General features: G+C 37.9%; 1 protein-coding gene and 1 long non-coding RNA gene across 2 annotated transcripts in view; one reads left to right on the forward strand and one right to left on the reverse strand.

Annotated features, from left to right (window-relative positions):
* The first annotated feature begins 7,779 nt into the window (after positions 1 to 7,779).
* The window catches only part of GDPD1 (glycerophosphodiester phosphodiesterase domain containing 1), a 44,410-nt gene continuing 25,936 nt past the window's right edge, over positions 7,780 to 26,253 (forward strand). The window contains exons 1-2 of the mRNA XM_060135098.1: positions 7,780 to 8,257; positions 20,925 to 20,967. Coding sequence (XP_059991081.1) covers positions 7,780 to 8,257; positions 20,925 to 20,967 — 521 coding nt within the window. The remainder of the gene's footprint in view (positions 8,258 to 20,924; positions 20,968 to 26,253) is intronic.
* LOC132511682 (uncharacterized) overlaps positions 19,290 to 26,253 on the reverse strand; it is a 62,464-nt gene continuing 55,500 nt past the window's right edge. The window contains exon 3 of the long non-coding RNA XR_009537690.1: positions 19,290 to 21,597. This is a non-coding gene — a long non-coding RNA (uncharacterized LOC132511682). The remainder of the gene's footprint in view (positions 21,598 to 26,253) is intronic.

Consider the following 26,253-nt stretch of genomic DNA (forward strand, 5'->3'; position numbering starts at 1 on the left):
CTGTCCATAATAAAACATATTTCTATTATAACTGAATGTTGCATTATCATGTTGAGCCAAAGCTTTGTTATTGCTAAAATGTTTTAGCTGGGATTTTCCTTAAAATGCTGCTCCTGAAATTATCTTCAAATCAAGATGATCCAGGGCTTCCCTGGTGGCGCAGTGGTTAAGAATCCACCTGCCAATGCAGGGGACACAGTTTTGAGCCCTGGTCCAGAAAGATCCCACATGCCGCAGAGCAACTAAGCCCGGGCGCCACAACTACTGAGCCTGAGCTCTAGAGCTCGCAAGCCACAACTACTGAAACCCGCGTGCCTAGAGCTTGTGCTCTGAAACAAGAGAAGCCACCGCAATGAGAAGCCCATGCACCGCAATGAGAAGCCCATTCACCACAATGAAGAGTAGCCCCTGCTCACCGCAACTAGAGAAAGCCCGTACACAGCAACGAAGGCCCAACGCAGCCAAAAAATAAATAAATTTTAAGAAAAGAAAAGGGAGAGAGAGAGAGAGGCAGAAACCACAGTATCTTTAAAAAAAAAAACGAGATGATCCAGTAGGTTATCTGGTAATTGTATGAGGACTTAATTGCAAAAATATGTCCTACTGTTTGGCTTACCATTCTGGTACCTGAGTTACATTGTTTTGTTCTCACCATTTTATTCTTGGACTGATGAGATACCATATTTTAAATGAATGCTCTCTGAACTAAAACTTATTTATCCAGGATATTAGTACATACTTTATTCTTTGAAAATTGCTATACTATGAAACAATTTGCTAAGTGATACAAATTTTATCAATTCATATCGATGTTAACGTTCACCAGCATCAACATGGTGACACTGATATATCACTAATTAGCTAAGAGTGCAAAATAAGTTAATATGCCAGAATTCTAATGTAACTGATTATATTTTCCTGGACACATTGATTTTGAAATGCTGAGCAAATAGATTTGGAGATTTTAGTTGCAATATATATGAAATGTAGTATTTGTTTTTATTTATTTATTCATTTATGGCTGCGTTGGGTCTTCGTTGCTGCACACAGGCTTTCTCTAGTTGCGGCGAGCGGGGGCTACTCTTCATTGTGGTGCATGGGCTTCTCATTGAGATGGCTTCTCTTGTTTGGAGCACGGGCTCTAGGCACGTGGGCTCAGTAGTTGTGGCGCACTGGCTTAGTTGCTCCACGGCATGTAGGATCTTCTTGAACCAGGGCTCAAACCTGTGTCCCCTGCATTGGCAGGTGGATTCTTAACCACCGTGCCACCAGGGAAGGTCCCATGAAATGTAGTATTTGTTTAACATATCTTGCTACCAGCTTAAAACAGTTACTTACTTAGGTTTTGATTTTTAAATCTATATAGAGAAACACATAACTGGCAGCCAATTTAAAACTATAATTTAATTAGGTGTATTTTTATGCCTATTTTACTGTAGTTTAATTAGGAAGAGAATCTGAGCCAATATGAAAATTAGTCTATATTCTTCTTTCATCTCAGCCTTATTTTTCATCCTTTTCCTTTATATCTTTCATTCCTTTTATATCAGTTTTAAAAATCACAATTACTTTTGTATTAAGCATAGTCGTTGGTAGTTGCATTTGGGAAATATAGCTAGACTGTTCTGTAGGACATATACTAATAGTTGTATTGTTTTTTAATAGCCTCTAAGACTGGACTAACAGGTTGTGTAAGCTTGTAGGTCAGAGGAACTATAAGAAAGTAGTTTATGAGAACAGATAGATTTCAGAAGAGCAAACCTGTGTCTTTTTTTCTTTATTTCCTTTTTGATATCATTCTACATGGAACAACTTTACATTACTGCTTAAATTAGTAAGTAATTTTCCTTGATTATATTTGGTTACAGAAGCCACCTTAATTTGAATTTCTATAGCATTTTTAAATACAAAACTTTTTTTGTTTAAGTATTTACAGTGTTGTGTTAGTTCCTGGCATACAGCACAGTGATTCAGTTATACGTATATATATACATATTCTTTTTATTTTAATATACCCTTGTAGCTTATTCATTTTGTGCATAATATTTTGTTCCATCTGTTTGTTTATTTATTATTTGGCTGTGCTGGGCTGTGTTGCGGTGCGCGAGCTCCAGAGTGCACGGGCTCAGTAGTTGCGGTGCACAGGCTTAGTTGCCCAGCGACATGTGGGATCTTAGTTCCCGGACCGGGGTCAGATCCGCATCCCCTGCATTGTAAGGCAGATTCTTAACCACTGGACCACCAGGAAAGTCCCTATATACGCATATTCTTCTTCACGTTCTTTTCCATTATGGTTTATTACAGGATATTGAATATAGTTCCTGGTGCTATACAGTAGGACCTTGTTTATCTTTTTTTTTAATTGGCCATGCCATGCGGCTTGTGGGATCTTACTTAGTTCCCCAACTAGGGGTGGAACCTGGGCCCTCAGCAGTGAAAGCACAGAGTCCTATCCACTGGACTGCCAAGGAAGTCCCTGTCATTTTATATATAATAATTTGTACCTGCTAATACCAAATTCCTAATTTATTCCTCCCCCACCCCCTTTCCCCTTTGTTAGCCATAAGTTTGTTTTCTATGTCTGTGAGTCTGTTTCTGTTTTGTAAATAAGTTCATTTGTGTCATATGTTGGATTTTACATGTAAGATATCATATGGTATTTGTCTTTCTCTTTCTGACTTACTTCACTTAGTAAATACAAAATTTGTATGCTATTTGTACTTATAACTTGCTTAAGACAAAATTGCAGCACTTCTTCATGCTTGTTTTTATCCATAAATAAGTTTACAGGGTGTCACATTAGAGAAATGTGGACTATGCAGGTCTGTATTGCTTACTACCTTTCTCTTTAGTCCTACAAACCTTATTTCAGCAAACTTCAAACGTGATGGTTTTTTTTAAAGAAATTGTATTTCTTCTGTAGCAGCATTTGCATTGTCCTTTGCTTAGTAGATTTTTTTTTTGAAATATAAGCAAATGTTTCAAATTGATTCTTTTTTAAGAATCACTAGGACAGAAGGGCATTCTTTGGCTTATTGGTAAGTCTTTTGATGTGTCCTTGAAGAGTTGTATAGAATTAAAATTTTTAGGAAGTAAATCATATTTTATTCAAGAGTGCTAACTATTTAAAGGACTACTATAATAAACCTTATAAAGTAAATTACATTAATCTAATTTTTTAAATGGTTTCATACGTTGGTTTACTTAAAATTAAGACTCCCCTGCACTACTTAAACAGTGAGTTTTGTTTCTTAGTTTAAATTAAAAATTTAAACAGACTTTAAAGGAACAGGAAAAAAATTAGAAAAATGGAACTAGAGAAGCCTGATTTATAAAAATAACAATAGCTACTGTGTACTGAATGGCACACAATAATAATAGCTATTCCTTGAATATCCTCTTGTTAGGTAATTTAGTAAGCATTTTGCATACATTGCCTCTAATCCTCAAAGCACTGCAAGATAGATATCATCCATTTTATCAGGAAATTAAAGCTTGAGGTGATTAAATAATTTGTCCCAGGTCACATAGCTAGGAAGTAACAAAGTCAGAATTTAAATTGAGGACTCTGATTTCAAAGCTGTACTCTTCCTATGTTCTGCCTTCTTAGAAAATATAAAAATAAAACCTGCGTGTCAGTTTCTCCAACTGAATATTTTGATTCTGGTCTTAAGACTTGTGAATAGGTGAGTTTTGGGGTTTTTTTAAGATTTATTATTTATTTACTTTATTACTTTTTTGGCTGTGTTGGATCTTAGTTGTGGCATGCGGGATCTTCATTGAGGCATGTGGGATCTTTTGTTGCGGCGTGTGGGTTTTTTCTCTCTCTGTAGTTGTGGTGCGTGCGTTCCAGAGCCCATGGGCTCTGTAGTTTGCGGTACGTGGGCTCTAGTTGAGGCGCATGAACTCGGTAGTTGTGGCACGCGGGCTTAGTTGCCCCGCGTGGGATCTTAGTTCCCTGACCAGGGATCAAACCCACGTCCCCTGCACTGTAAGGCGGATTCTTTACCACTGGACCACCAGGGAAGTCCCCTGGGTGAGTTTTTAATGTCAGAAAAATGAGGTATGGTAAACACACTTAGAGGACTATATGACCACAGTTGCTTATTACTTCCTTTCTCCTACAAAGTTACATGTACTTGAGGATCAAGTGACTTATTTATTTGGCTGCCGGGTCTTAGTTGCGGCATGTGGGATCTTTGTTGAGGCATGCAAACTCTTAGTTGCTGCATGTGGGATCTAGTTCCCTGACCAGGGATCGAACCCGGGCCCCCTGCATTGGGAGCGTGGAGTCTTAGCCACTCAACCACCAGGGAAGTCTCGAGTATTGAGTGACTTTTATCCTTTATATTATCCTGGCTATTTTCTCAATATAAAAGCAGGACTCCTTAGTTTACAATCCCATGTAAAACAATTTTTGGTTTTGAACATACCTTTGTGGTTTTTGTAAAATGAATATGTAGTCATTGTATCTGTTATTGTTTCATAGGTTTTTTTTAAACAAAGATAAGAATAAGTTACCTGAAGTTCCACTGCTTTGCTAAATGCTCTCTGCTAACCAGTGGAAATTTTAGTGAATATCCTTCTAAACATCTCATGCAGACAGTCACATGTGGATATGTATTCAATTTTACATAACTGCAATCATAGAATACATCTTGTTCTGTAATCTGCTTTTTTTCACTCTACAGTATATGGTAGACATTTTTCCTGTCAATAAATGAATGTATTATTAATAGCTGCATTGTTTTCCCTTATCATGATTTATATAATCTGTCCTTTATTGTTTGATATTTAGGTTCTTTTAAATTTAGGGCTTCTATGAACGATGGAATACCAGGGTGCATACATCTTTTATTAATACTTGTGAAATTTTCTTTGCAGAATAAACTGTTAGGCCTAGGATTGATGGGTCAAGGGATATACACATTTTACGTTTTGATATATTTTGCTAAATTGCCCTGAAGAAAGTTGAACCATGCTCTAACCTAGTATCAGATTCGCACTGTTAGAGTTGAGAATCCTAATGGCAGTCTGCCAGTCTGTCTGCACACTAGCTGTTTATTGCAGCAGTTTTCTTATTTAGAATAGTATCACACTGTAATTTATGGGTTCCTTTAGAACTCTTGGGTAAATGCCTTCTGGTCCCAATGATCTATGTTCCTAGTCAATTGCATCTGCTATCTAGAACCCTAATAATTTGGGCAATACAGTTGTAGATGGGGTTGAAATGACAGGTTAAGGAAATATAATCAAGGAAAATTTGACCAGCATGAATGTTCTTTTCACTATACCGCATCCTGGATCTGCTACCTCTGATATGCTTCCAAGGACACTTTTTAAGTGGGAATTTCCTTAATGCTATCTTCTATGAAGAGCAAGATTATTTTTCAAATCTTTTATTTTTCGTAAGATCAGTACTATCTTCTCCAACCCCTTGAACTGAGTTAAGATTGATGACCTTGTTGTTATATCAGCCACTAGCTGTATAGTCTTGGGCAAACTACTTAACCTCTCCAGATATCAGTTTTCTCTTCTCAATGAAACAGGCCAGTGATTTCTTTTTTTTTGCGGTACGCGGGCCTCTCACTGTTGTGGCCTCTCCCGTTGCGGAGCACAGGCTCCGGACGCGCAGGCTCAGCGGCCATGTCTCACGGGCCCAGCTGCTCCGTGGCATGTGGGATCTTCCCCGACTGGGGCACGAACCCATGTCCCCTGTATTGGCAGGCGGACTCTCAACCACTGCGCCACCAGGGAAGCCCGATTTCTTTTTTTTTTAAGTTTTTATTTTTCCTTATTTTTAACATTTTTTTGGCCATGCTGCACAGCATGCAGGATCTTAGTTTCCTGACCAGGGATGGAACCCATGCCCCATGCAGTGGAAGCCCAGAGTCTTAACCCCTGGACTATCAGGGAAGTCCCAGGCCAGTGATTTCTGATACTCTTTCTTTTTCAACATTTTCCCCCTATGATAATTGATTGCCTGTGCTAATTGCCTTTCTTGGCTTAAATAATGTCTTATTAACTTTGGAGCCTCATAAATTTCCCGCAAGATATGGCCTTCATCTTGGAAGATATCTCTCATCATATAAGTGCAATTTTTTAAAAGATGCTTTTCTACTATTATACTTTCACCTGTCTTTCACTGGTGTTAATTTTCTTGGGCCTGCACTAAGGCATGTGTGCTCCTGCTTGGTTACTTATTTTGAATAATTCTGTATACTTTCCCCAACTTTGTTGCTGGATCCTAACCACTAGGCCACTAGGGAATTCCCTAGGATACTTTCAGTGCTTTCATTTTACTTCCTTAGATCCTCAAAATACTGCTCTGAGGTTAGATATTATTATCCCCTATTTTACAGATGTGAAACTGAGGCTTAAACTAAGTGATATGCCCAGAGTCACTCAGTTTATAAATAGCATAGCTATATCTATGGGTTCTAGGGACTTCCCTGGCAGCCCAGTGCTTAAGACTCCGTGCTTTCAGTGCGGGAGGTGTGGGTTCCATCCCTGTTCGGGGAACAAAGATCCCACATGCTGTGCAGTGTGGCCAAAAAGTAAATAAATAAATCAATCTATGGGTTCTACATTTAGAGCTCTGTCTGCTACGCCACTGGTGCCTCTATAGTTGAAGGTTAAATATTCTTAGTTACATTTTTTTTCCTGGTAATATTTATCATATACATATATCTATACTAATCATAAAGTAGTCATCAAATTTAAAGTTGCTGTCGAGAGATTTTGGAAAAGGGAAACAGAACCATAAGCACAGCTACTCTATAGGATATAATTTGACAGCCCTAAACAGATACTTTCCTTAATTCCTAACAAGGCAGTATTTTTCAACTTGTGAGTTCCCTTTAAATGTTGTTAATTTTAAGTTTGGTTGTATGTGGAAATTTTTATACTTAGTTCTCTTCTACAAAGGCTTTATCATTTCTTTGCATATATTGGTGTTAGACCAAGAAATAAGACTACTGTGTTGGTAAACGGATGCAAAAGTCTTTCTCTGCAACTTTTTAAAATCTAATGAAGGCCCTTGTTTTCAAGAATCCTCCAAATTTTATTTACTCTTCTTAAAGGAAGGTAAAATCTTTGGGAAGTCATTATTAACAGAATGTGTGAGTTGGAAGTTATCATTTAGTAAAAAAATTCCTCATTTTACAGATAAGAAAACAGAAGAAAGAAATTTGCTTAAGGCCAGAGTCAAGAATCACATGATTTTAAATAATCACTCTGCATTCTACTTCTGTGAGAGACCTGTTTTTCTGGCCAAAATTTCTCCCTCAGCCCTGGGTTAATTCTTTTGCACTTAAATGTGGCTCTTAGAATTAGTAGTTTGTGTGGGATGAAAGGAAATTTAGTTTCCAGTCTTCCCAAGACTTTTAAGTTATAACCTATAACCTTGTCAACGTTTCCTTATTTTAAACGGACTTGTAAGTCAACAAACATTTGACTGCCTATCGCGTACAAGGCATGACGTTTGCATTTTAACAGTAAAATGCGAGAGGAGAGGAACCATCCCTCAAATACTTGACTGATAAACTAGTACCTTTGATGGTATGTGTGACAAAAGGGAAAATTCTCCCTTGGCTGGACAAATGAGTGTGTTTATTATTTGTTTTCAGTAAGCTTTAACTCCTCCATCGGTAAGAGTTCTTTGCATTTCTTCGACTAGGGCTAAAGACGCGCCCTGGAATCATCCCTTTTTGATGTGAATTTTCTCATTATGTCAGGCCTTCTGAAGGCTATCCTTGAATAGCCTTTTCGGTCCGAGTGATGGCGAAGGCACTGGCGGGTTTCCAAGCATTCGCCTCAACTTGCGCTGCGAGTCGGACCACAAAGCTAGGTGACAAAAGCGGGCTCTGGGACCTTCGCCGGCTCATACCCTGCAGCCTGAGCGCGCCTGCGTGTCGGAGCCCCTTTGTTGCTTGGCTGCCAGAGTCCGGCTGCGCCTGCGTGTTGGGCTGGCGCCGGCAAGTGCGCTGCACCGCTGGCACCGGCTGGGGGCGAACAGACCTCTTCAGCAGCTGCCGCCGCCGCTGCAGCCGTTGCGACCGTCTCAGCGGAGTTCAGAGGGCCAGGCGGTGGGAGACTTCCCACGGGGTGGCTGAGATGTCGTCCACCGCGGCTTTTTACCTTCTCTCCACCCTGGGAGGGTACTTGGTGACTTCCTTCTTGTTGCTCAAATACCCGACCTTGCTGCACCAGAGAAAGAAGCAACGATTCCTCAGTAAACACATCTCTCACCGCGGAGGTGAGAGGGGTCCCCAGAACCAGGTGGCGGAGGTGGGGGAGGCCCCCCACCTTGCCCCAGCACGACTAGAGCTGAGGGTCCTCCGCAAAAGGCAGGCGGGTGGAAATACGTGAGAGTTTGAGGAAGGATGGGCGTGTGTGGATAGAGGACTCCCCCGGAGGTGAAGGCAGTGTGGAGGGGAGGTCGCCTGAAGGAAGGAAAGGGGTCTTGAGACAGAGCCAAGGTGGGGACCTCTCGAGTGCGGCGATGTCAGGGGTTCTCAGAAGGAGGAAGGACCAGGGTGAGAATGAAAGGTAGATGGAGGTTTCTCGGAGGAGGGAAGGATGATGGCAAGCTACCTTCCTAGCAGTGAGGCACAAGTGGGGAGCACCGGGCCGAGCCGGGGGTACCCCGCAGTGGGGAACCGGGAACAGACTTGTTCCGAGACAGCCAGTGGCTGAGCTTGTGGGAAGATGGGGCGAACTGCTTCCAGGGCTGAGGAACTGCGTGAACCTGGAGCGTGGTGCAGCCTGGGCATCTGCAGTCCCTGGGGGCCGGTCCCAATTCACCCCTCCATCCCCCTATTCTAAGCATGATAATTGAGAAGAGGGGGAAACCGAGTCCCTGAGCCGGGGACACGTCCCAAGGTCACGGTTATAGCTTGGGCTGGACTGGGACAGAAACTGGAGCGTCCTGATTCCCAAAGCTGCAAACCTCGCACCTGTTTTTTTTTTTTTCCAACCCCACCTTGCACCCCAGCAGTGACCGGTGGATTTCCAAAGACAAAAAGATGATTTAGTTAATGACAGGACTGTATTGTTTGACGAAAACAAAGAAGTTTCTTTTGGAACAGCGTCTTGCCAAAAGGAATGTAGATGAACCCTCTCATTTCCCAGACAGCAGGCCAAATCTTTGCCTCTTCATTATTGTGCAATAATGTCTTTATTTCATTTCACGCATGATGTATAAAATGTTGTGAGATTGGATTATTTCAATCAATTTTAGCTTGTTCTTTAGAGATGAATGTTAAACTAGGTTAAAATTGCTTGGAATTTACAGTCTAATACTTGAAATGGTAAAATTCTAGTTTACAGTCTAAAATTTGATTTAGTACCATGACTCCTTTGCTAACAAGAATTGGCCAGGAATAAGGGGTTTTTTTGTGTTGTGGGGTTTTTTTAATTTAATGAATTTATTTATTGGCTGCATTGGGTCTTTGTTGCTGCCCGTGGGCTTTCTCTAGTTGCGGCAAGCGGGGAGCTACACTTCATCGCGGTGCGCAGGCTTCTCATTGCAGTGGCTTCTCTTGTTGTGGACCACGGGCTCTAGGTGCGCGGGCTTCAGTAGTTGTGGCATGTGGGCTCAGTAGTTGTGGCACACGAGCTCTAGAGCGCAGGCTCAGTAGTTGTGGCACACAGGCTTAGTTGCTCCGCAGCATGTGGGATCTTCCCGGACCAGGGCTCGAACCCGTATCCCCTTCATTAGCAGACGGATTCTTAACCACTGCGCCACCAGGGAAGTCCCAGGAATAAGTTTTTAAATATCACAGAAGTACATTAGCATGCTCCTGTAAAATCTGTATAATTTAATCAATTACACATAGTACTAAAGAATGACTTCAGTGGTTATGCTAGTCTCCTACTCATGAAAAGTGTGAAAGGTTTTAAGGGATCTATCACCAGCTAAATGCCAAGTTATTTCTTATTTGGTTTACCTGTATTTTAATGGATACAAAGTTAAATTGTAGGATGACATATGACTACTAACGTGCCTTCAACCACTACAGCCAAAAAAACAACTTTTAGTGTTTGAGTTGTTGCCATAGAAGTATTTTCGATGGTAGTAGTCCTACTCGGGAGATAGTCAGTACCTTCTGCCAGTTGTGTTTACTGATTTAAAAAAAAGTGTGCTTACTAAAAACCCAAAACAAAACTAGGTCCTCTAAAAAGCTATCTAAACGGTCGTTATGGGTGATCTAGATTTTATTTTAGAAGAAATAATCTTAACTCTGTAGGCTTGAAATACGTTTACAGTCCTAAATCACTGTAGTAAATTCCTGTGTGTTAGTGCTTAATATGCTTTTGTTGAGTATGTATGTCAAATAATACAGTTGAATTCAGGGTGATAGCGGATATATTTACTAAAAAACACTTTGTAACTCAAGATACTAAGTTTCTGGAAAATAATAGACTAGGAAGCAGTCAGCTTCTGCTTGCTTTTTATTTTTGTCTTGGACACTGATAACAGCAATCAGTGTTATCTGTGCAAACTTTTCCATGCATGTCACGAACATTTGGGCTAATTCTCTATTGCCCTAACTGCAAATACCTGATATTTCATGAAAACCAGATGTATGATCATTCCAAGATTGAAACATTGATCATTATATATGTATAAAGTATATACATCTGAATTGCTTTAACTTAAAACTCTTAATGTGTACTATATTATGTCTGCTATGAAAGCACTATCACCTGAGTCAGATTCTGGACCTATCACTAGTTAACCTTGGGAATAAGCCTTGGTTATTATAGAAGCAATATAACCTTGCTTCTCTTTGGGTTGTTATGAGGATTAGGTGTACAGAAAGCACTTTAAACACAGTAAAATTGTTTAGAAATATAAGCATGGATACAAGGGGTCACATTTGTATTTTGCAATAGGACTTTGAGTTGAGTGAGAGAAAATGAGATCACCCTATACTTAATGTCTTAGTTTTAATGAACACTTTTGCCTTTTACTGATTGATTGTCCTTGAAAGTAGAAAATACTCTAATGTTTTAAAAATTAAGTGGTGTAGGCCTGCTTTGTTCTTACCTCATTAAAGCATACATTGTATTACATTATATTGTAATACCTGCTTCCCTTATTAGACTATGAGTTCCTCAAGGGCAGATTTTAGATTTTACTAATGCTTGGGTCTCTAGCCTCTAGTACAGATCCTAACATACACTTAAAATAATAGCTTGCTGTCTGCTAATTATCTATTGTGTGCTAGATACTTTCCATGTCTTTCCTTATCTATTTGACCAAAGAACACTTTTTGTAACTACAGTGTATTGATGAAATACCAATAGGACCAAAGATGTACCCTTTGGGTTAAATCGAGAGCAAGTCATACTCTCAAAGTCTATTTTTATAATTTCTCTATGAAATTATGAATTTTATTAATATTTTTACAATTGCATAAGTAACTCATATTCATTGTAGAAAACTTGGGAAATATAGAAATTAAAAAAGAAAAACTAGTTCCTAAAACTCACCATCCAGACATAATCTCTGTTAACATTTTGAAGTATGTCTTTTTTTTTTAATATTTATTTTTATTTATTTATTTGGCTGTCAGGTCTTAGCTGCCGTACGTGGGATCTTCGTTGCCGTGTGTGGGATCTTTTAGATGTGGCATGCGAACTCTTAGTTGTGGCATGGGGGATCTAGTTCCCTGACCAGGGATTGAACCCGGGCGCACTACACTGGGAGCGTGGAGTCTTAGCTACTGGACCACTAGGGCAGTCCCCTGAAGTGTATCCTTTAAGTACGTATTTTACTACATTTGGAATCATACCATATATACAGATATTTCAAATGCCCACTGAGTTAACTAGAGTTAGGATAGCAGGGAAATAACTTTTTCATACTCCCTAAGCTATCTCTATGGGCCAATTGAATTAAGCAACAGGCTTTTAAAAAAGAGATTCATTTATTAGGGTTCGGTGGCCAAAGAATTAAAAAAAAAATCATCAACTGATAAATTCCTCACCTTACCTTTTAATCTTTCACCCTTGGTTGCAAGGCAAAGTATTGCCACAATCTGGGCATTTTGCCAGATTGATTTCAGAGGTGATAAGTTTGAGGGTAAATATTGCTCATGGACACTGGCTGCTTCTGAGTCCTAAACTTTGTTTGCTCAAGGAGGAAATTGAGGCATCAGTTTGAGTCTCAAAGTGTCACTGGAAGTATTTTGGTTTTGTATGAGTGTGTAAAGGGAGGGTAAAAGCAGGTGTTATCTATATTTCCCTGTATTAAAAAAAGTATACATATTACAAACTTAGAAAAATTAAATATCGTTATAGAAAAAGTTGAACGTATGACAAGATAGCAAAAACCACTTATTGAAAAGAGCACACATATGGTGGTTAGTTGGTAAATGCTACCGCTGTATCAATATACACTTTGAATATCATCCTTCTATGCTATTGATGTGTTTAATTTTTTTCTTATATCTGCAAATATATATTTCACTAATATTTTCCCCTTGAAATATAGAAACAATTCCGCAGTGTTCCAGGGATCGCATATTGAGAAATGCTCTTTTGTATATACCATCTGTAGTCCTTACAAGCTCTTCATGCTCTTATGGAAATATATAGTTTCCAAAGTGCGCTATAAATGTTGAATGAACAAGTGAATTTAGAAGTGGAGAAGGAACTTACTTTGTTGCTTGATTTACTGAATAACAACTCCATTTTAAGTTGATATAAGGTTATGTCTTCAAACATTAAAATATGTTTTATTTGCACTAAGCTATCTTTTCCAATATCAGAAAAATTTTAATTTGGAAGTTGTTCTTTTGTGGCTGGTGCACATTGTCATATTTGTCATTGGTTTTATAAACATCACACACACACACACATATAGCATGTATACAAAAGATGTTAATGATAGTGGTCATTGGAGGATAACTGTAAAACAAGTGTACAATGTTTGTTGAATGTTTATTGGTATATAAAACATTTGGGAGGTAAAAAGGAAGCTGACCAGACATTTCTTTCCTTTACAGCATTTAAATCTAATTAAAGATACAAAAGAGAATGTTTCCTTTACTTTTCCTATCCTAACAGAAATTAACCAGTCACAAAGTAATTATGAGGTACTATTAAGAGAGGAAAGTTAATATAGAATGAAAAATTGGGAAATATAGCTTTGTATAGTATTAGGAAGTGAAGCTTTCTCAAAGAAGTGAAAAATGAGAACTGGCGGAGAGGGAGGCAGGGGGACATAAGCAGAGAAATTATGAACAAATTATAGTAGGATAGCATGTCAAATCTATGATACTCATCCTCATCCACATTTCATAATTAACTTCATAACTAATTAACAAACTTTTGTTTACATGTTGAATGGTTATTTGCAAAGCCAGGCATTAACCTGCTTATTGAGGAAAAAGAAAAATTAACGGCAGGTGTGCTTTATGAATGATATGATGATAATTGAAAGGAGAAGGAATTCAAACCATTTCGTGAGAGAAGAGCTATCACCAAATAATTCTTTGGAGAGGAATGGCATACTTTTAAATTAGTCTACTTTTAAATTAGTCCCTTAGTTACTCTCGGGGCTTTCACCATATGAATCTTAACAAGTAATTTGTGGGTATTATCATTGTGGGATTTATCTTCAAGCTTTACAAACAAGTGTAAGAATATGGAAATAAGGACCAATACAAGTAACTTATCTGTAAAACTGAAATAAGGAGAAATATGAATGGAAGCATAGAAACTGCAGCATAGTTAGTGGTAAAAAGGGTGGGATCTGAAGTCATACTGCTTATGCTCGAAATTCAGTTCCCCTTGTTGGCTATGTGATCTTACCCAATTTTATTTCCGGAGATGCCAGAAATCTTGCCATGGTTGTGGGCATTTTAATGAAATAATATATAGAGTGCTAAGCACAGTATCTAGCTTCTATTAATTATTAATATCTTGACCACCTTTTCAATATTTTATTTTATTTAGTACTGGCTATTAATTTTATAAAGTAGATCAAAGATCTTAATAATGCTTGCATGCTTAAGCTCTTAGGTTTAAATGAATTACAAATAAAATTAATATGGAAAGGAGACATAAAAGACAAACAGGTAGACTTTGAATGTAAATATTAGTAGTAAAAATTATATTAACTGTGGGGAAATTTATTTCAGATTTCTGAATCTCTATTTTATATTTTTCCTAACTCCTTTTCCTCAAAACAAAAAGAGCCAACTATAAGTATCTTTTGAACTTTTTATTATGGAACATTTTAATCATATACAAAAGTAGTAAGACTCTATCACTCAGATACAACTAATTATCAACTCATGCCCAATGTTGTTTCATCTGTATCCCTGCCCATTCTTCTCACCTGTATTATTTTGAAACAAATATCATATTGTTTCAAACTTAATAAATATTTGTTGAACACTGTTTTGCGGAATATTCTTACACATGTATACTACAAAGCCCTTGCTATTGAAATTTGAGAAGGCTTACTTTCCCATCCCAACTTTGGAACCAACTTAGAAATAAAATGCATGCAACAGAAAGATAGAGGTATGGGACTTCCCTGGCAGTCCAGTGGTTAAGACTCTGTGCTTCCACTGCAAGGGACTCAGGGAACTAAGATCCTGCATGCTGCGCTGAGCAGAAATTTTGTTCCTTCTGAGGGTGGGCCACTCCAAATTAAGGGGACTATGAAGGGCTGAGTCACAGATGGACGGACAGCTCTTTCTCCTACGTGGCTTCTGCTCCCATGGGGAGGAGTATATGAGGGAATAAAGAAGGGTTAAAAGTGTTCCTTCCATTCTTTTCCCTCCTTGCGGACTAGAGTGGAATTTTCCTTCACTAGGTGGGAACAGGTAGCTGGGGATAGATGTTCCTCTCAATACTTGCCTTCAAAAAGCCTTCTAGGGCTTCCCTGGTGGCGCAGTGGTTGAGAGTCCGCCTGCCGATGCAGGGGACACGGGTTCGTGCCCCAGTCCGGGAAGATCCCACATGCCGCGGAGCGGCTGGGCCCGTGAGCCATGACCGCTGAGCCTGCGCGTCCGGAGCCTGTACTCCACAACGGGAGAAGCCACAACAGTGAGAGGCCCGCGTACCGCAAAAAAAAAAAAAAAAAAAAAAAAAGCCGCCTCAGGGTTTAAGTGGTGTACCAGAATATAAAAAACATAGGACTTAGAAATAAAGGCTTTTTGAACAAACATTTAGGCATAGCATACATGTGGTAGCACTAACCTTAAGTGTACAGCTTAATATCTTTTTTAATATATGTGTACATCCAGGTAGCCATTTATTCAGATCAAGATATAGAACATTTCTAGAATCCCATAAGATTCCCTTGGTTCCCTTCCCAGTCTATCCTTCTCCATCCCCAGAGGTGACCACTCCTCTGACTTTTCTGATCATTGAATTTTTAAAAAATTTATTTTATTTTTGGCTGCATTGGGTCTTGGTTGCTGTGCGCAGGCTTTCTCTAGTTGCGGTGAGTGGGGGCTACTCTTCCTTGTGGTGCCCGGGCTTCTCATTGCAGTGGCTTCTCTTGTTGCGGAGCACGGGCTCTAGGCGCACGGGCTTCAGTAGTTGCGGCCCGAAGGCTCTAGAGCACAAGCTCAGTAGTTGTGGTACACGGGCTCAGTTGCTCCGCAGCATGTGGGATCTTTCCGGACCAGGGCTCGAACCCATGTCCCCTGCATTGGCAGGTGGATTGTTAACCACTGCACCACCAGGGAAGCCCTGATCCTTGATTATTTAAGACAGTGGTTTTCAAAGTGTGGTCTGTGGACTCCTGGGAGTCCCCAAGACCTTTCATGGGTCTACAAGGTCAAAATTATTTTCATAAGACATTACTTACCTTTTTCACCTTGTTGACATTTGTACTGATGGTGCAAAAGCAGTAGTCGGTAAAACTGCTGTTGCTTTAGCACAAATGAAAATACTGGTACCAAATGTACTAGTAGCCATTGTATTCCTCACCATCATGCACTCACATTTTTTTTTAAAAAGGCAGTTTCATTTAAGAATATCTTTGATGTATTAGAAAAATTATTAATTTTATTAAATTTCAATCCTTGAGTACACATAAGTTTTAATATTCTGTGTGACAAAATTGGAAGTACACAAAAATCACTTTTGCTGCATACCAAAGTAGGAAGATGATTGTCTTGAGGAAAAGTACTTGTGCAATTGCTTGAATTCTGAGCTGAATTAGCCTTTATTGTTTTCCACAGAACACCATTTTTTTTTTTTACATCTTTATTGGAGTATAATTGCTTTACAATGGTGTGTTAGTTTCTGCTTTATAACAAAGTGAATCAGTTATACATATACACATGTTCCCATACCTCTTCCCTCTTACGTCTCCCTCCCTCCCACCCTCCCTATCCCACCCCTCCAGGAGGTCACAAAGCACCAAGCTGATCTCCCTGTGCTATGCGGCTGCTTCCCACTAGCTATCTACCTTACGTTTGGTAGTGTATATATGTCCATGCCTCTCTCTCGCTTTGTCCCAGCTTACCCTTCCCCCTCCCCATATCCTCAAGTCCACTCTCTAGTAGGTCTGTGTCTTTATTCCTGTCTTACCCCTAGGTTCTTCATGACATTTTTTTCCCCTTAAATTCCATATATATGTGTTAGCGTACGGTATTTGTCTTTCTCTTTCTGACTTACTTCACTCTGTATGACAGACTCTAGGTCTATCCACCTCATTACAAATAGCTCAATTTCATTTCTTTTTATGGCTGAGTAATATTCCATTGTACATATGTGCCACATCTTCTTTATCCATTCATCTGATGATGGACACTTATGTTGTTTCCATTTCCGGGCTATTGTAAATAGAGCTGCAATGAACATTTTGGTACATGACTCTTTTTTTTTTTTTGCGGCACACCGGCCTCTCACTGTTGTGGCCTCTCCCATTGCGGAGCACAGGCTCCGGACACGCAGGCTCAGCAGCCATGGCTCATGGGCCTAGCCGCTCTGCGGCATGTGGAATCTTCCCAGACTGGGGCACGAACCCGTGTCCCCTGCATCGGCAGGCGGACTCTCAACCACTGTGCCACCAGGGAAGCCCCATGACTCTTTTTGAATTATGGTTTTCTCAGGGTATATGCCCAGTAGTGGGATTGCTGGGTCATATGGTAGTTCTATTTGTAGTTTTTTTAAGGAACCTCCACACTGTTCTCCACAGTGGCTGTATCAATTTACATTCCCACCAACAGTGCAAGAGGGTCACAGAACCCCATTTTCACTTAAAAAACTGACTGACGAACTGGTTATTCAGCCTTGAGTATTCAGCAGATATGTTCTTGAAAATTAATAAAGTGAGTCTGTCATTAGAATAAAAATAATCTAGCTGCCTTCTATTAAAGCAATGCCAATGACTAAATTTGAGCTTTCAAGCAAAAATTAGACTTCTGAAAAACTTATATCATCCACTGTGAGCTTGGTAGCTTTCCAATTTTTAAAGATTTTCCTGATGGTATCAGGTATTAACAAATGTGATTTTTAAAAAATATTGTGTAATGAAATGTGTCAGTATTTAGAAGATCAGCATAATTCAGTGAATCAGTATTTTCCAAAAAACCATGCATGGGTGAAAGATCCATTCAAAGTTCAAGATGGGCTAATCGATTTTCATGTAATAGAGTATGAAGAGGTCATTAATACGGTTCAGATTCCACATTACAACTAACTTTTAAGAATCTGCCATTTGTTGAATTTTGGTGCAGTATCACAGAAGAATCTTTCTTTTCCCACTATCTGTGTGAAGGTTGATATGTACGTATGAAGCATGATACGAGAATCTGGCAGCCTTCTATTAAGCCAGACATTAAAGAGATTTGCAAAAGTGTAAACCAATGCCACTCTTAGTGTTAAATATTTTTGTCAGATCGTTATTTTTCATAAAATGTTATGTTAACATGTAATGGATTTGTTATTGTTATTTTCAAAGTTTTAAAATTTAGAAGTCAATTTCTAATATGTAATTATTAATGGATATAACCCACATAATCAAAAGCTCTTTGAGGGACTTCCCTGGTGGCGCAGTGGTTAAGAATCCTCCTGCCAGTGCTGGGGACACGGGTTTGAGCCCTGGCCCGGGAAGATCCCACATGCCGCAGAGCAACTAAGTCCCTGCGCCACAACTACTGAGCCTGCATGCCACAACTACCGAAGCCCACGTGCCTAGAGCCCATGCTCCGCCACAAGACAAGCCACCGCAATGAGAAGCCTGCACATCGCAACGAAGAGTAGCCCCTGCTCGCCACATCTAGAGAAAACCCTTGTGCAGCAACGAAGACCCAACGCAGCCAAAAATAAATTAATTAATTAATTTTTAAAAAATGCTTAAAAAAAAAGCTCTTTGAGGTACTCAATAAGAGTCCTGAGACCAAAATGGTTAGGAACTGCTAGTTTAAGGCATTAACTCTTGACTGTAATAAAAATCATTGTAATCTGAAGTAATTTTTTTATAAAGTGCTTCACAGAGGAGTTGAGAAGTGAATATTTCCCCCCCACTCCACGCGGCTTGCAAGATCTTAGTTCCGTGCCTTCAGCAGTGAAAACACGGAGTCTTAACCACTGGACTGCCAGGGAATTCCCAAATGGATTGTTTATTGTACCAAAAAGCAAAGAAATTAAGAGGACACAGAAGTCAGCTTGAAGGAGCTAATGATGTTGACTTTGATTACTTGGTGAAAGTGGTGTCTGCCAGACTTTTCCGTTGTGAAGTTACTTTTTCTCTTTGTAGTTAGTAAGTATTTTTGTAGGAAAGTACTTTGAAACCACATAAACACTCCATTCCTTATCAAACTTTTGGTCCAGTTATTAAAATGGATTCAGAATATCCTATTTTGTTTAATGGTTTAAAGTTTGTTACTATCATTATTTTGATGCTAACATTGTCTCAGGTTTGGCTAGTGAGAGCTTCTTCAAAGTGGCTTCTGTGTCCTGTTAACTTCCTTGCTTTTTGGTACAACAGGCAGCAGTTTAACCTAATCTACAAGTAACCATTTTAGCACTCTTTTCTTTTAGGTAGCATTCTAGAGTGCTTTGTTCTTGAATATTGATGATCTGTTTATAACATATTTCCTTAGTTTTTGACTAAAACAAGCACTGACTGGACTTTTAAAAGTCATTTAATGTCAAAAGAGCACTTACTTTTGAAAAAACTTTAATCTCCATATTTGCTTCATCTGTTTTCTATTGTGCTTTAACTCTAGTAATTAAAGTGAACCTAAAGTCAAAGTAGTAGCTTTAAAAAAAATATATATATATATATATATATTTATTTTGGCTCCACCGGCTCTTAGTTGCGGCACATGGGATCTTTAGTTGCAGCATACAAACTTCTTAGTTGTGGCACGTGGACTTCATAGTTGCAGCATGTGGACTCTTAGTTGTAGCATGCATGTGAGATCTAGTTCCCTGACCAGGGATCAAACCTGGGCCCTCTGCATTGGGAGTGCGGAGTTTTACCCACTGGACCACCAGGAAAGTCCCCAAAGTAGCTTGTTTCACATAGGTACCCCTTTCTGTCTGCTAAACTGATGGAACTTTTAGAACATTAGGTTAATATATTCATTTCTTCATACCTTGTGTTTCTATTGATTATTAATTAGGTTGCCATAAAAATACAATCTAACAATGTAAAAGAAGAAAACTCTAATACTCTTGCAAATATGTTCAGATGTTATTGTATGTAAGACATTTTAATTCTATTATTTGAACAGCACCTTAAACTTGAATTGCCTCTTTTGTTAAGAAGAAATTGTTGGGCTTCCCTGGTGGCGCAGTGGCTGAGAGTCTGCCTGCCAATGCAGGGGACACGGGTTCGAGCCCTGGTCTGGGAGGATCCCACATGCCGTGGAGCAACTAAGCCCGTGAGCCACAACTACTGAGCCTGCGCATCTAGAGCCAGTGCTCCATAACAAGAGAAGCCACGACAATGAGAAGCCCGCGCACTGCGATGAAGAGTAGCCCCCGCTCACCGCAACTGGAGAAAGCCTGGGTACAGAAACGAAGACCCGACACTGCCAAAAATAAATAAATAAATGAATACATAAATTTATTTTTTTAAAAAAAGAAATTGTCTGTTTTTCCAAGTATTTAGAAAAGTATTTCCAAAGTATTTTTCCTGTGCATTCCATTAATTATTTGGTTGGCTAAAAAGTTCGTTTGGGTTTTTCTTCTCTGTTGTTTTTTTAAAAAATATTTATTTAGGCTGCTCCAGGTCTTAGCTGCATCATGTTAGCTCTTAGTTGTGACATGCATGTGGGATCTACTTCCCTGACCAGGGATTGAACCCAGGCCCCCTGCATTGGGAGTATGGAGTCTTAGCCACTGGACCACCAGGGAAGTCCCTCCTCATCCTTATAGATAGGGAAGCTCAGCCATAGAAAGGTGAGGTAATTTTCCCAAGGTCACACAAGTATCAAACAGACTTGAGAGCAGAGATCCTAACTCCAGACCCCCACCCTCAACTACTACACTATTTACCCTCAGCCAAGATGATTAAAACAGTCACTTCTCTTAAGTAATTAATGGGAAAGGGAGAAAAGAGATGGGTAAACACTTTATGCTATAAATATGATAAATGCCTTAGTAGAAAGATGCGTGAGAGACCTTGGGGACCCAGAGGAGAGACACTTTAACTCTGAGGATGTGTATATGTGCAAGTCCTCCTCTGTCTTTTCTATTATAGCTTTAAAAGCATGTTTAGGTTCTTGTAACCCTCCTGCGTTGCTGTGGCTGTGTTTTGATCTTTGATTCTTCTTGGTGCAGCTAAAAGCAATTCAAAATACCACTACATTCTTTAAAACACTTGTAATGTCTACATAATATACAAACATCATGATTCATTTGATGTATCTTTTTTAGGTGAATTTCTGGAAAAATAAAATGTTCAAATTAGCTTCAATTTAATGTTTTCACAGGTGCTGGAGAAAATTTGGAGAATACAATGGCAGCCTTTCAGCAGTAAGTATATAAAAAGGTATTCTTTTCTTTTACAGTTTATCTTTAAAGTGATGATGATTCACCAAGTGAGGATAGTACACGTGTAGTATCCACTTGTGGTAGTTGTTTCTATTTTATTAAAATGGCTTTTTTTTTTTTAGTTAGTCTGAAGTGTTACAAAGAGTGTTTGGCTTCTGCATAACTGAAAAACTAGATCAGAGTTTTGGGTAATCAAAAGATACTATAGTTCCAAAGCTGAAAGAAGACATTTGTAACAAGGCACATACTGTGTGTAATGCTAATTAGCCTCAGAGAGAAAGAGAAAAGGAGAAAATGAAAACACTGTTACATTGGCTGTTATTTATGAGTAGGATTATGTGTCTACTCAGTAATTCTTCCACAGGTCAGGTCAAGCTGTCATCTGGTCTTTCTTCTTTGAAGCCTTAGGAGTGTTGATCTTATTTTTTAAAATCAGGTAAATTTTTTTTTCAATTTTTAGATTATTCATATTTCATACAGATGTCTTTTAAAGCACCTCACAGAGAAGCAGCCGGAGACACAGGAATGAAAGCTGATTGATACCTTGTTCTTTGTCTTAGAGTGAATGATTATCATCAGTCTGTGGTAATGGTGCGAACAGTTTTCTGTTCCCTGAAAAATAAGACGGGGAATGTGATAAGTTAACTCCCATGAAAAACATTACTATCCATATTTAGTAAGAAAAATATTTTCTTACGTAATTTTTGAGCCATTTTTATGTGTATAATTGGGGCCAATAAATCAGGATAATTTGGCTTAAATTTTTGTTCTGCTTCTCATCATTCAAAGACACTTTAGAGATTACTTTTCCTGTTACCAGGTCCCAAGGTACTGCTTTTCCATAGTCTAGTTTCGTCTAAATCCTATCCTCCTGTATTTGTCATTGCTTACTCTTTTTGTTCTATAACGTGATGCTTTTGACTGTAATCTCAAGTCTCTTACAGCTCTAAAATGCAAAATCTTTCCTCCTGTCACTGACTGTGAAACAGAATAATTTAAATTCCTTTGTTATCTTCTCTACTGAGATTATGTAGCTAGCTCCTATAGCAAAATATATTTAATTTTATGTGAACAATTTTCATTGTGATATACACACACATATGCATACCCACGCACACCCTCATTCACTATCATTTATCCAATATTTGTTGCCTGTGATGTAGTAATATATATTACTTGGGGAAAAACTGCTCATAACTTTGAGTGGTTTTTAGCATTCCTTTATGTAAAAGTATATTATTTTGTAAGTTTTTCTCCATATTTTTTTTTGCTAAATCTTTACCAAACACCCTTATTTATGAAATTAAACTATTTCTAAGGATGGTACATTTGTATAATACATTATTTCTAAGGATGGTACCTAAATGTTTTTTATCTTTGAAGACTTTGATCCTCTGAAAACTTTTTTGATATTCAAAGAATAATTTAGATGGTTTTTACTTGCTAGATACAAAATTTCATTTCCAGTCTTCAAGCAGTTTGTTTTTATATTGTTTTGTTCAAGCAGTAACTATTGAAGAGTACTACAGCCTATCATGTGGTAGCTTTCTATAACTTCAGTTTTTTGGAGGTTTTTCTGGTACTTTAAAAGAAGAAAGCAACCCTTCCGTATGTTATTATTAGTGTTTATTAGATATATTTATTTGTAAGGTTGTTTGCTAATTGACTTTGAAATTTATAGAAAACCTAAATCAAATAGGCTTTAATTTTAAACTTAATTTTTTTTGTTGTTGGTGGTGATGATTTTTGTTTTGTTTTGTTTTGTCTTATGCATCAGTGCTCTTACTTTCAATAAGTAGTTTTTTAAATTGTACTTTGTTTTCATTTATAAATATTCTATTTAACTGCTAGGACACTTAGAAAGTTTTTTTTTTTAATATGGCTACTTCATGAACAACAAGAAAAAAATTGTTTAAGCGTACTATTTTTAAGGTACTATATACTAAAAAGATAAAGAGTTATAATACATAACTGACGAAAGACAGACACTGTGCTTAATTATGGTATATGCTTGAAAGGATATATAGTTGAAGGAGAGATAGTAAAAAATACAATAAGCAGCTAAAACTTAGATCTTATTTATATATACGGTTAGACATATACTTCACAAAGCATGTATATTATGACATGGAGGTGAAGATGATATTAGAGAAAATATAAATAGTTGGTGTGGGAAGCCTAGTTAAGATTAACCAGAAAATTGAAAAGATACCAGGATTAGAAGAGCTATCATTTGGTGGAGAGGAAGAAGCTATTTTAAAAATGTGAAATGTTTGAGGTTAAGATGTGATGGTATGTGGACAAGATACATCTAGAAAATTGAAAGGACCTTAAGAATGCATGGAAAATTAATTCATTATATGTTCATTACATTATAGTAGGGCTAAAGAAGTAATTAGTACTGACACAGAGAAATAGTTACATCTCACAATTTATAAAAGTTCTTTAATGTGCTTTATAAAATAATTTAACAGACACCTTAAGTTATGAATGTGGTTCTTCTGGGATTCCTGGGAGCCAGAATCCTTATTGATTTCTCAATCCCTAACATTTAGCTCTGGTGCTAATAGGTTCTCACTAATCACTTACTGAATGATATATGGAATGCGGCACTCAAGAACAAAGGAGAATATTGGGTGGTAGGATAAATTGGAAGATTGGGATTGACATATATACACTATTGATACTATGTATAAAATAGATAACTAATGAGAACCTACTGTATAGCACAGGGAACTCTACTCAATGCTCTGTGGTGACCTAAATGAGAAGCAAATCCAAAAAAGAGGGGCCATATGTATACGTATAGCTGATTCACTCTGCTGTACAGTATAAACTAACAAAATATTGTGAAGCAAGTAAACTCCAATAAAAAAAAGCAGAATTTTAACAGAAGACAGAGACAGAATCCCATTCATAATAAATATGTAACCAAAAACTAAGGAATTGTACTACAAAGATACACACACACACACAGAGTCACTAAGCCCCTGAGTATGTAAAATCTGGTTCTTAAGAGCTAATAAAACTAGGTTATTAAACCAGGCTGCCTTTGTAAATACCCATAGGACAATTTGATCCCTGTGGTATTACCACGAATGCTTAGAGAAAGAAACAAATTGTATTAGCAATAGCTGCAAGGATAAGTTGGCAGACAGTCAGAGTAATTAATCAGTGACCTGATTCTCATGATAAAATTCTTTAGAATGTCTAATTAATACAATACTAATTATCTCATCTCTGAAATGGGAATAATAATACAACCTCAATGTTTTGAGGAATAAATGAGATTCAAATAAATTCTTTAACATAGAGTCAGTTTTAAGTTATGATGCATTGTTTTTGTGAAGTTTGAAGTAATTTCACTTCTTTTAGAGCTAGTGTTTATTTCTTTTTCCGGAAATGTTGAAACCTTGGCTTCCCTAGCTTTTTTCTGTGTTTGTCATCAGCTTATCAGAAATGCAGCTATACAATGTTTGGTGTTTCAATTGAAGTAGATGCATATTGTTATTTATGGAAAAATTTGAAAGCCAAAGTGATTAAAAAAAAAGTTTTCTTGCTCTGTTCTAGCTATTTGTGTATCAAATTTGAGATAATTTTATTAGAATAATTTACAAATTGTCCTAGATACACTTACTATTGTTCTAAATTTTTACTTATTAGCTTGTTAATAAGAGATAAACATACAATAAATAGAAAAATTTTTTATAATTCCTAAACATTTCTAAAAATATCCAACATTTCAGCTAAAGGCAAACTTCATACTTAGAAAGATTTTAGGTAATATGTATAATATTTTTTAAATACAGGAAAATATAGATAACCCCTGCTCTTACCCTCCTTTACACACTCATACAAAACCAAAACAAAAATAAAAGAAAGACATGTATGTGACCAAAAATCAGCAGTACCAACAGTACCAATTTTTTTTTTTTAGCTATATAAAGAATCTTGGAATTTTATTTTAAACCTGTTTGCTGGCTCTATATGTCACTTACAGTGTCTACATTTTTTAAAAAAACTAAACATAGTTTAACAGTATTCAAGGAAATTTTAAAATACAGAAAAATAATTATATCAACCTAAAACCTGTTTTTATTTGCCTATTTGTGTGTTTTTTTAAACATTTTATATTTATTTATTATTTATTTTGGCTGTGCTGGGTCTTAGTTGCGGCATGCATGTGGGATCTAATTCCCTGACCAGGGATCGAAGCCGGGCCCCTTTTTTTTTTTTTTTTTTTTGTGGCACGCGGGCCTCTCACTGTTGTGGCCTCTCCCGTTGCAGAGCACAAGCTCAGCGGCCATGGCTCACGGGCCTAGCCGCTCCGCAGCCTGTGGGATCTTCCTGGACCGGGGCACGAACCCGTGTCCCCTGCATCAGCAGGCGGACTCTCAACCACTGTGCCACCAGGGAAGCCCAAACCCGGGCCCCTTGCATTGGGAGCACGGAGTCTTACCCACTGGGCCACCAGGGAAGTCCTTATTTGCCTACTTTTGGATTTTATTTTTACACATTTGTGGTTCTAACAAACACACAACTGGCAAATAATCTCTTTTAAAGGTGGATGTCCTTTAGAAGAGGACATGTACAATTAACAATTATTTACATCTTAGTAAGAATTACATTAAGGAGCCAAGTTTGTTTGTTTTCCTCTAACAACTGGTGATAATCAGAACAATGAAAGGGAAGATTATTTAAGGAGAAGTAGAGGAGCGGTATGAGACTTTGGCACAAAGCAGCAAGTGGCCATTGGGTCTTTTGGAGTGGGATTCTGATGGGCTTGGATCATCAGAAGAGACCAAGTATGAGAAAATTCCGAAGTGGTTGGCTCCAAAGGTAAATTTTGTCAGATATATATATATATATATATATATATATATATATATATATATATACACACATACACACACACACACACACACACACACTTTATCAATGGGATCATACCATACCTACTTTTTTTTTTCATTTAGATTCAACAATGACATTCCATTGTTGGAATAAAAACTTCATTGAATAAAGTGAATACTTGATTCTTTGAAGTGTGGTACTTACTATGGCTATGGCTTATCATTGATGAACATTTAGGTGCTAGCTGGATGATAATTAATTAAAATTTAAAATGTTCATAGACATTTTGATAAGCAAAATATGGCTTTGATATGGCTTTGATATGGCTTTGATAACCATTGATAACCAAAATATTCATTCTGCTCATTTATTTTTATTTTTTTTAAATTAATTAATTTAATTTTGGCTGCATTG

This window comes from Lagenorhynchus albirostris, chromosome 20, assembly GCF_949774975.1.
Source record: "Lagenorhynchus albirostris chromosome 20, mLagAlb1.1, whole genome shotgun sequence".
Taxonomy (NCBI): Eukaryota; Metazoa; Chordata; class Mammalia; order Artiodactyla; family Delphinidae; genus Lagenorhynchus; species Lagenorhynchus albirostris.